General features: G+C 34.4%; 2 protein-coding genes across 4 annotated transcripts in view; one reads left to right on the forward strand and one right to left on the reverse strand.

Annotated features, from left to right (window-relative positions):
* The window catches only part of Rnls (renalase, FAD dependent amine oxidase), a 325,504-nt gene extending 320,686 nt beyond the window's left edge, over positions 1 to 4,818 (reverse strand). For all 3 annotated transcript variants that reach the window (XM_087184867.1, XM_004858346.4, XM_004858347.4), the window contains exons 1-3: positions 4,664 to 4,818; positions 3,751 to 3,856; positions 3,029 to 3,171 (exon numbers count right to left, since the gene is read on the reverse strand). In XM_087184867.1, the coding sequence (XP_087040993.1) occupies positions 3,029 to 3,171; positions 3,751 to 3,856; positions 4,664 to 4,778 (364 nt within the window). In that variant the 5' untranslated portion in view covers positions 4,779 to 4,818. The remainder of the gene's footprint in view (positions 1 to 3,028; positions 3,172 to 3,750; positions 3,857 to 4,663) is intronic.
* On the forward strand, positions 4,777 to 9,952 carry LOC110344610 (uncharacterized). The gene is made up of 3 exons (XM_087184868.1): positions 4,777 to 7,591; positions 8,945 to 9,063; positions 9,894 to 9,952. Exon 1 carries the CDS (start codon positions 4,777 to 4,779, stop codon positions 5,146 to 5,148), a length of 372 nt encoding a protein of 123 aa, XP_087040994.1. The 3' UTR covers positions 5,149 to 7,591; positions 8,945 to 9,063; positions 9,894 to 9,952.
* Positions 9,953 to 11,437: the final 1,485 nt, after the last annotated feature.

Here is an 11,437-nt window from a genome sequence, read left to right on the forward strand (position 1 = left end):
TCCACAATCTCAATTAGAAGAAGCCACGATCATGTGTCAGGATGAGAAACATGGCCACAGTCAAGTTCATTATCCAATTGGGAGTTAGCTAACAGAAGGAAAATTCTGCTGAATGCTTTTGTTCTTGAACTGAATTGTTCTCGAACAAAAGCGTTCATGAACCAACGTATTACTGTACATATAAGCTGTATATATAAACTATACATATTAAAAGTCCATATCGGGCCAGGGATTTAGCTCAGTGGTTCTGCCACGTGCCTCACAAGCACAAGGTCTGAAGTTCAATCCCCAGTACCAAAAAAAAAAAAAAGCCCATATTATTTCACCTATCCTGTACAAGTGTTTTACGAGCTACTAAAAATTAAATATAATCTCCCAATAACTTCCAAAGCAAAATCAGAAGATAAAACACATCTTATTCACCCAAATACCTAAGAAATAAGGAAGTAGGTATAAATTTTTCAAGGAATGTAGTTTGCCAGAAAATCGCCCCAGAAGGCAGGACTTTGGTTCTTGTACCACTGGTACCTAAAATATGTCTGGTATATAGTAAGCATCCAATAAATGTTCACTGAACGAAAAAATATATGTATGAACATATGCATGCATTCAATCATGCCTATATAACACAGTAAATACTTGAGGACGTCAATAAGTATACAATCTAACTTGAGTCAAGTAAAAGTCATAATAGAAATAAGATTTTTAAAACTGATACGCTGATACTATATAAAGCTGATGGCAACATTCCACAAAATGTTCATTGATGTCATTACCTGGGATGATTAATTTTATGTGTCAATATGACACATAAAATGAGCTACAGACTGTCTATATATTTGGTAAAAACACTGTTCTGGGTATTTCTGTGACAGTACTTTTTAGAGATGATATTATATTTAAATCTTAGTAAAGCATATTGCCCTCCCTAATGTGGGTGGGCCTCATCCTAACTGTAAAAAGGCTAAATAGGACTAGAAAGGAGAATTCTTGCTGGGTGTGGTAGTGCATGCCAGTAATTCCAGCACTCAGGAGGCTGAAGCAGGAGGATCATTGTACACTGGAGACCAGTCTGGACTCATAGCATGTTCAAGACCAATCTGACTACATAGCAAGACCCTGTCTCCAAAAAGGGGGGGAGGGGCTGGGGATTTAGCTCAATGGCACTGGGCCTGCCTTGTAAGAACAAGGTCCTGAGTTCAATCCCCAGTACCACAAAAAATAAAAAAAATTTAAAAAGAGAGAGACAGACAGACAGACAGGAAGGAAGAAAGGAGAATTTCCAGGTTGATAGCTTTGAACTGGGTCATAGACTTTTTTCCTGCCTTCATACTATAACTAAAACATTGGCTCTTCTTGAGGCTCAAACCTGCCAGCCTTTAGGCTAAAACTACACCATCAGCTTTCCTGATCTCCAGTATTAAGCCTGATGACTCACCCTTCAGACATTGGGACTTTCCAGTCTCTGTAATCATGTGAACCATTTTTTATGATAAATTGATCAATCTTTCTATGTATATATCTATATCTATATATGTATATGTATCTATTCATCTATCCATGCAGTCATACCTTAGTATCTGCCAAGGATTGGTTCCAGAATACTTCCCATACTAAAATCCATGGATGATCAAGTCTCTTATATAAAATGGCATAGTATTTGCATATAATCTATACACATCTTCTTTATACTTTAAATCATCTCTATATTATTTATAATATCTAATACAAAGTAAATGGTATATAAATAGTTGTTAAACTGTACTGTTTAGGGAAAAATCCCAGGAAAAAAATGCTATACATATTCAATACACATACAACCACCATAGGCCTAACTACATACCACACAGATGAGAAATAAGGTAAACAATGCCTAAACAACAACCGTTAGAGAGAGACTCTCTAGGATTTGTGAAATTTGAAAGGGTACAACAGGGTGTGCCTACATATAACTTCATTCTTAATCTCATGGATACAACACCGTATTTGGTATATAGGAAATTCAAGTTTTGCTTCTCGAACGTTCTGAGATTTTTTTTTTTAGTATTTTTGATCTGTAATTGGTTGCATCTGTGGATATAAAATTGGTGGATCTGGAAAACTAACTATATATCCTATTGGTTCTATTTCTCTGGAGAATTCTAAGAAAACATCACAGAATCTTGGATGAAGAAATGGCCTAACCCAGAATGGTATTTATTTTGATGTTGTGTATTCAATCTCACCAACCTCTCTCATGCCCAGTAATGGATTCTTGGGTTTCACAATAACTAATGTTTGATAAGGAAGACCAAAATAGCAATTATTCTAGAACTAGCTTATGAAACAAAACAAATTCTCAGCCTACACCTTTGCTCAGTGGTCTTGAGTTGGGTAATTAACTGAATTATGATTTGTCAAGAACGCTTATTCTGTTTTTAAAAACAAATCACCTATCAGCTACAAGTAGTACTATTTTCTTGTTTTAAAAAGCCCATTTTAAAAATACTCATAAAATATACAAGGAACAAATGAAATTGCACAAAGATTATGAACAAGACATTTATAGAAAAAATACAAAGAGCTGGTTAACAAAAGACTCATAAATTCATAACTAAGAAAATACAAACAAATATAATTTTTAACCTATGACATTTCCAAAAACTATAAATTTCCCTAACACCTACATAAGGTAAAGAGACATTCTCATTCCCATGTGATGAGATTTTCTTTAAGACAAATATGTAGCACAACCTACTTAAGTTAAAAAATGTACATACTGTGTCATAACTATTTTGATACGATTTGATCTTACAGATGTACTCACAAAAGTATGCCAAGATTGACACAGTGCAATGTTTATATAAGCAAAAACCAAAACAATCTCCCACACCGGAACCACTAAGCTAAATCCCTGGCCCCTGAGAATATGTACTTTTTGAAATGTTCTACATGGTATGAAATGTTCTATATGGTACATTTAATTACATGTATAACTTTTATTTTTAAATGCTATTTTAAAAGAAATCAGAGAAAATTCTATTTTCACCTGATTGTTTTAAGTAGTGCTTAACAACTGAAGAAATTCCTTGAGGTGCCACAAAGTTACAGTCTCCTTCTTTCATCATCATTCCTTCAATAGGAGAGGTCAGAGGCTTCAAAATGCCATGAGCTAACAGTTCATCATAAAAACTGAAATAAATTAATATATATAAGTACAATAATATGAATGTATAATATACATGTATAAATACAGTAATAAATGTTTCTATAGTGTATATTATGATTAGCTCTATAACAGTCTATTCTCTTCTAAGAACTCTTAAGAGAGAATTCCAAATCATAACCAAAAATCTTCATATGGTTAATGCACACTTCATGTTAAATAAAATTTAACTCAAGTAAACAATAGAAATGTGAAGCGAACCCATAGATCTTCTGCTAACGTTAACCAAGGGCCTATTTTTCCATATATCTCAAAATTAAAGTCAAAGAAAATAAATAGAAATATTATTTAGCACACCACTTTTAAACTTGTGCTCAACCCTAACAGCAATTAAAATTTCTTGAGGCTTCTATTTGTTTCATATACCTCCTCAACTAATTTTCCCAACAATTCTCTGGTTATTAGTTTCCTACTTTACTCAGGTTAACCTTTTGCTGCTAATACTATCAACAATGGTAATATAATTTCAGTAAAAAACACAAAGTTTTAAACTGTGTTAAAAAATACAAATTCCAAGATTTATTCTGTTCCTGGAACTAACTTACATTTGGTGTTTTTTGGCATAATGAGGAGTGCAGGTGACATACTGAGCACCCAAATCAGCTGTGCAGAGTGGGTTATGAGGACTGCTGGCTGTGGTCATTCTTCCCCCTTAAATTAACGCATAGGTAATTGTCAGCGCATTAGAATAACAATTCATGGCCTCCTTTACTGTAATTTTTTTTCAATTACATTAAGAAGAGGTCTTAAATTGAAGTCTTTGTCATCTAACATTGTTACGAAGTAGTTAACAGAGACAACTTGATCACTGTGAGATTACAAGAGAGAGAGAAGGAAGAAAGAAGGAAGGCAATGAATGAGGAAGGACATACAGACTCAGGAGTAAAACACCAGTGTCTCGCACTGTTACTGGTGCACATATTTGTTTACTTGAAAAAAAGGCACTAATGAATGAATAAGTAAAATGATGGATGGAGTGCCAGACTGAATCAGTCAACGAAGGAGCTTTCATGCAGTCGAGCTTCTCGAGAATGACAGAATTCTGTAAACTAGATTTTGGGAAAGTCGCCCTACAAGCGCACATTGGGATGCTCAGATCTGGAGAAGGTTGCAATAGTTTAGACAGTCCAACGCAAAAATCCCTTTATTAGAGAGAGAAGTAAGTTCCCGTTTTCCACACTCCCCCATAACTCCGCGGGCCTGGATTCTCTCCACAGAGGCCCCCAACTCTTCCTTGCGAGAGCCAGTGCCCGGGCTGCCCCTTTCTTGGACTCCCGCCAACTCCAGCGCGGAAGTCTCCCTTTACGTGAGGACGGGGCGCCACTGCGCATGAGCCGCCTCCCGGCCTTTTGGGAGCAACAGTCGGCCTTTTCTCCGGTCTTCCTGTGGCGTGGGCCAAGGCATCCTAGAGAGTCGGGCCTCGCGTGCCACTTAGGTTTTGGCTGTTAGACAACCCACCTGAGTCGCCAGCCTTGTCCCACACGGCGAGGTAGAGAGTACCGGACACTTTTCTCAGAAGGGCGGCGCACAGGCTTCCTGTCATCCCGGCGCCCACGATCAGCACCCGCTTCATGGCGGGAGGGTGCCAGGCCGCGCCGTGTGTCCGCGGTGAAGCCGCCGGCCTGGGGCTCGGGGCTCGGGGCTTGGAGCACGCCACTAGACCTGCCCAGCGCTCTGCTCGCCCGCGATGGGGTCAGCGGCCGTGCCCTGGGTGGTCACGCTGGCCGGCCACCAGGGGGCGGGAGGAGAGCGCTGCGGAGCGGCCGGCAGAGGGCGGAGAGCGACCTCCAGGCCGCGGTGAACGCGTTTCTGCGGCTAGGAGCGCAGGTCCACCGGGCTGCCCCTCGTGTCCGGGAGAGCCAGGAATCGTGTCGGGTATAGCGAGAGAACCTACCTCGCCACAGGGCTGGTGCCTACTGCAGCCGAGAAGGAGCGTAGCCTGACCGCTACGAGACTACCTGTATAGTCCAAAGGATAGAATGGTAAATAAGAGTTTTCCTGTCATTACCGCTGTTCCCAGCACTGCCGTGGAAGTTCTCATTGGAACAAAGAGCAATAAAAAATCTAAATTATTGAAAAATAAGGATTAAGTTAAACTGTTGTGCAAATAAACTATTACCTTAACGGTAGAAAACTTATGTCAGCTAATAAAGTTCACAGTGGAAGCCAGCTGAAATGTTTAAAAAAATTTGTTTTACTTTATGCTCACATTATGAAGAAACTTATCGTGTATCAAATTGCTAATGGATCAATATTACATATATCTAATAAACTAGAAGAAAATATGAATGAGCACGTGTATCTTAAGTCATTTTAACTTTATGTACTAATAAAATGTTTAAAGTCACTTCAAGTCTAAAAAGATGGAATTGAACAGAAAAGCGTTAAATATATAAAGTGATTTACAACTCGTACATTGCAAAGTACACAGGACAAAATGCAAATAATGAAATTTTTATAATTTACAAAGGATGAAAATTTATCCTTAGTATATAGTCATAAAGACTGTATACTAAATGACAAAAACAAATCGAAAATGTGCACAGATGCAATGGAAATCTTGAGTAAAAAAAAAAGTACAATAAACATGTTTACTTTTTCTTCATTCAAATACATTTGGCAAGAATACAGCAAAATATGCAGTAGTATATTACTGATATGGGTGTAATGGGTGAATTTTGTGGAATATAGTTTGATAATACAGACATTTATTTTGCCTTGGAGGGTCTTTTTAACAAATTAAAAATGTGTTATGTATATATAAGGATTTATTTTATTAGTTATGAAGAAACTAATATGCTAGACAAAAATCATTACCTTCAAGTTGCTTTAAGTGTAATTTAAGGTATTTCTCCAAAATTAAAAGCTTAAATAATGTGATTGACAGTCATAGAATGCCTTAAAATCTCAAAATTGTCTAGCTGGAAAAAGGCATTTGAGGTAATCTATTCTAATTATCCTCTATCACCACTGTATTACATGGTAATTACACCCATTACACCAAACTTAAGTTTGCCCAAAGTTACACAGCATGTGTAAAACATGAATGATGAGGCCAGGGCAGCACATGGACCTTTGAGTCTGCTCACCTACTCTTTTCCATCATGTTTCCTTGCCTTCTCTTTTTCTGTTAATAGATCATATTGGACAATCAGGCTTGAAATTGCATAATGAACTTCTGTAGCTTCTCTTTTCCCATCCTTGAGAACTATAAGTCCTTAAGTGCTTTTGACCATTTCTCTCTTGTCTCTAAAATCCAATCTCATCAAGTTCTATAACAGGAAAAAAAAACCCTCCAAATTGCATCTGTACAAGCAATGTATTAAAGTTTCTGGAAACTTTTTATTTATTGTACTCTTGCCAAATGTTCATATTTAACATTTATTAATTCATTTTTTGAGCTCCAGCAATTATTAGCTTTCTAACTGGTTTCCTTACTTCCAATATCTATTCTACGCTCAGATTCTATATCAGACACTACTGTCCTCAAAAACTTTCATAGCTCCCAGTTTCATAAAAAATTAAGCTCCACCCCATTAAATTGGCATAAAAAGTATTCAGTAGCATTTTCCCAACCTCTGTTCACATTTTGGTATTCTCATATATCCGGTGGGGTAGCTAAACTGAATTACTTTCTGTTCTCTGAGCATGTCCTTATTTCCCATTTATCCCCTTTCATTTGTGTTTGAAATTTGTATTAATCTGTCACTTTTTTTCTTTCTCTGTATGATTAACAGTATGGTGTTTTAAAGCTGCGTGGCTGCACTGCTTTTAAATCAGTTATTTGGAATTTGGGACTTTTATAGCCATAGAATAGAGGTATCCTTAGTGACTTAAAGTCCAGAAGAGGTTACATCTTAATATAGAGATACAACTTTAAGCTATTTGGTCCATGGTTGGTTACTGACACGTTTGTCTTTCTGGAAGGTAGAACTAATGAGGTGACCTAAAAAAATTAAAATTGTGAACTAGTTGGGACAATCCCTTGGTTCAATATTTACTCTTCCTGGACACTTTTAACTTTTTTCTTAACTTTTATTTTTTGCAAGGCTGTCACCTTCTAGTTTTTCAAGTTCAGTTTAAAAGTTACTTAAAAGATGTCCTTTCAGATACTTCACCTAAGATAATCTCTTAGTGACTCTATGCTATTAACGTGTTTTAACTTTTAGACGTTACCTTGATTTTTTGTCATTTATTTATTGTCTTTCTCCTACTAGAATTTAAGTATCAACAGGGTAGAAACACTGTTATATTCAGTACAGTTTCCCTGGTAACTAGAATCAAAGTTAGAATTCTCAAAGACTGTGATGGTTTACTGCCTAGAAGGTATACACGAATTTGAGGATAACATATAAAGCAAGATAGAAGGGATGGTAATTGAGATGGGTGAGTTCAGTACTAAATATTCTTTCCCAGGGAATGCTTTTTAAAACTATAACATGATTGTAACAATATAAAATAAGCCAATCAGTAAAGAACACCTAAAATAGTGCTGCACAGCTCTGTCTGTCCTCACTTAGCTGTGTTATTAATAACTTGAATAACCATCAACGGCATATAAAATAGTAAGTGGCATAAAAACCAAGATGAATAGCCCAATATTAAACCATAAATAGTTAAAAAGATTCAGTAGACTCTTTCTGAAACAAAATTAAAAGAAAATTAGATGAAGATGTTAAATCATAATCTTACATTTGGAAAATAATTTTATAGAATCAGGGAGAGAGTGATTAGGATTTTAGTTAACTTTGAGCTCGTTATGAGTTGACAGTACAATAGAGCCAGCAAGATAAAAATGAACATAAGCTATCATAAATGAATTATAATGCTTAGAACAGGAAAGCTGATAGTCCCATACTTGCCAGGCCACATCTAGTAGTGAGCCCTAATTTTAAAAAAAAATCATTCAGAAATTGAAAGCATTTCAAAGAGAAGTGACTAAGTTGATAAGCCAACTTGAAATTCTTTGGGCTGGTAAAGATGACAGACTTCTGGCATAGGAAACACTCAGGGAATATGAAAGTTATGTTCAAATGTTTAAAAGATCTTAAGGGAGAAAAAGAATTGCACATGTTCAGTATACAAAAGTCAATTGAAAATTACATGGAAGTAGAAACTGTGTCGACTCAAATAATACATTTAAGGAATAATTTTAAGTGGATACATCTCAAAGTGGAATGAATATTGTCAGGAAGTAGCTATCCAATTGAGAAAGCTTCAAACAAAACTGGATGTCCATGTAGTGAATGATTTTGCAAAAGGAACAAAAGCATTGAACTAGAGAAGGAACAAAAGCATTGGACTAGAGCAGCTGTTCTCAGTCCAGGGGACATGTAGGTAAAAGAAAACTTCCTAAGTGGTCACTAGCCATAGTTGTAAGGAAATCAATTTTCAAATATTCAGCTGCCTTAAGCATTTTTAATTATTTGTGCAAGGCTTTGTTGTCAAGCCAATTCTCCTTTCCCCACTTTGAATTTCACAAATTTCTAAAACAACTTTAGGAAAGAAAAGCAAATTTGACATTTACCCCTAATCTTACTATGGGGCTTGCTTTAGGGAGTAAAAACTTCCAATCATTAAAACTAGAGATAATTTCAAACACTGGAGCTGATATTGATAAAATGAATTAATCCAGTGACCGAATTTCAAATCTTCTTGCAGTTGAGTTTTGAATTCTTCATTTTCAACAAAAATTATTAGTTTTTCATGATGATGTTCTGATTTTATTTTGCCCTCCAGTGTAACAATTTTTTTAAGTTTCCTGATAACTCTTTAGCAAACTTGGCAAAAAGAAATACGATTGATGACTACTTTGAGGACACATACATCAGACACCCAAAATTGACAAGAGCCGAGAGGTATGGATTAATGTTTTCATTGTTGCATGTTGTTCTTGTAGTCAAACTAATCATTTTAATGAAAGAAGTTAAAGATAAATAATCATTCTCAAGTCACCTTTTAGGAGATTGTATTGTAGTTATAGGTAAGTTTTAACAGTAAAACTCATGTTTGATCCCTTCATAATTTGTTTAAGTACTTTCGTTAACTGGGTAATAATCTTTAAAAATCATTTTTTACAATTTTGGCCACCTGAATTTTGGCGCTATGGTACAAAACTACATTTTTTGTCCCACTTAGTCTTTTTGTTATGAAAATTTATGTCTAAACAAAGAAAAGCATTTTTCTGGTTCATGAAGTAGTATTTTAGAAGGCAGCTATCTGGATGGAAATGTTACAGTGAATGACTTAAGTTAAAGTAAGATTAGTTTACCTATTTTACTAGGTACAAGGTCCAAGGTCAAAGTGATATTTTAATTTAGTAGCAATGATTAATTCTATGATAATAGTGAATTTAATAAATAACAACACATTACACCCAAATTATCATTTCAATATGAAGCATTAGGAAAAAAAGTATTAATGAGATATTTTACATTCATTTTGGGGGCTTAAGCCTTCAAACTGTAGTGCATATTTTATACCTATTAAATGTCCCAACTCAAGAACTAAATGTATATCATATACACTTGAACTATTTTTAGATTTTATAAAATGTATATTTACAAGAAAAATTTCATATCCCTAAATGTTTGTAAATGTATATAAAGTTTTCAGTAACTGAATTCACTAACGTAAATCATTTTCACTTCTATTTCCATCTATTTTGATACTTTTTTATCTCTTTTAGAAGAATTGCTTTATCTTTAAAGCAAAGTCATATCAATGTGAAAACTACTGCTATCCAAGTTAAGTATATTTACTACCTCATATCAATTTATATTAAAATCAAATAACAGTTGAAAAGCATGTCTAAATGTATCAATACCAAACTAGTGTTTTTCAATTTTTCTTGTAAATTTTATAACCAATTTACATGATTTTTATTAAGATTAAAAGCTGCATATTGATTCATGTTAGAAAAGTATATTAATTGTTATTAAGTTGAATTATAAAAAGTTTCTAATTTAGCATAAATTCTACTATCTCTTTGGTAAGACAGAAAAGCAAGCTTTTCAGTATCGGTGAAAAAATTGGGCTCTTATAATTTTCTCTTCAATTATTAGATATTTGGCAAATATTGCTTTTGTTTTAAGACAATTTTGAAATTTTATATTATCAATACAGTAAATCTTTTAAAACTTTTCTCTGATTTAACCAGTGAACCCTAGCAAAGAACAATCTTATTTCCTTCAAGATTTCCATAATTTGGTAATGATTCTTAGCACTTACACATTCATATTGAATAATTTTAATAACTGTGTCCATGACACTTTTTATAAAATAATTTTCAAAAAACTGAGTACAAATATTTTTCCATATGTCTCACACTGTGGCATGAAACAATAAGGAAAATATTTACCTTTGTGTTAAAATTTCAACAAGAACAAGAAAGTTGGAGACATCACACTTACTGATTTGAAACTTACTATAAAGCTACAATAAACAAATCGTGTGGTACTGGCATAAAGAAGACATATAAACCAATGGAAAGGACTAGAAAACCCAGTAATAAACCCTAAGTATATACGGTCAAATTATTTTTTACAAGGGTGCCAATTCCATTCAATGTGGAAAAGACAGTGTTTCAATATATGATGCTAGAAAAACTGAATATCCACAAACAAAACAGGAAGTTGGGTTCTTACCTTATACCATATACGAAAGTTTAGTCAAAATGATCAAAGACTGAAATATATGAAAAGTATGAAATTCTTGGGGGAAAACTGTGTGACATTTGATTTGGCAGTAATTTCTTGCAAATGACACCAAAAGTACAGGCAACAATAACAAAAATAAGTAAGATAAGAATTCATCAAAATTAAAATTTTTTTGCACCAAAGAATATAAAAAAGTGAAAAAGAAACCCATAGAATAGAACATATTTACAAATTATAAGAAATTCCTACACCTGAAGAACAAAACTCAAATAAGCCAAATAATAAAATGGGCTGAATAAACATTTTTTCCAAATAAGATTTACAAATGGCCAATAAGCAATGTGCAAAGATATTCACCATCACCAATTATCAAAACTTCAATAACTACCACTTCACATCCATTAGGATGATTATTTTTTAAAAACCCATAAAATAATATGTTGATGATGAAGACTGTAGAGAAATTGGAATTTTTGTGTACTGTTAGTGAGAAGGTAGCATGGTACAGCTACTATGACAAATGGTAGTTGCTTTAAAAAATTAAAAATAGAATTACTGTATGAACCATCAATTC

The sequence above is a fragment of the Heterocephalus glaber genome, unplaced genomic scaffold (genome assembly GCF_053883595.1).
Source record: "Heterocephalus glaber isolate CG9 unplaced genomic scaffold, H.glaber_assembly_v1.0 deba00001497, whole genome shotgun sequence".
NCBI classification, from domain to species: domain Eukaryota; kingdom Metazoa; phylum Chordata; class Mammalia; order Rodentia; family Bathyergidae; genus Heterocephalus; species Heterocephalus glaber.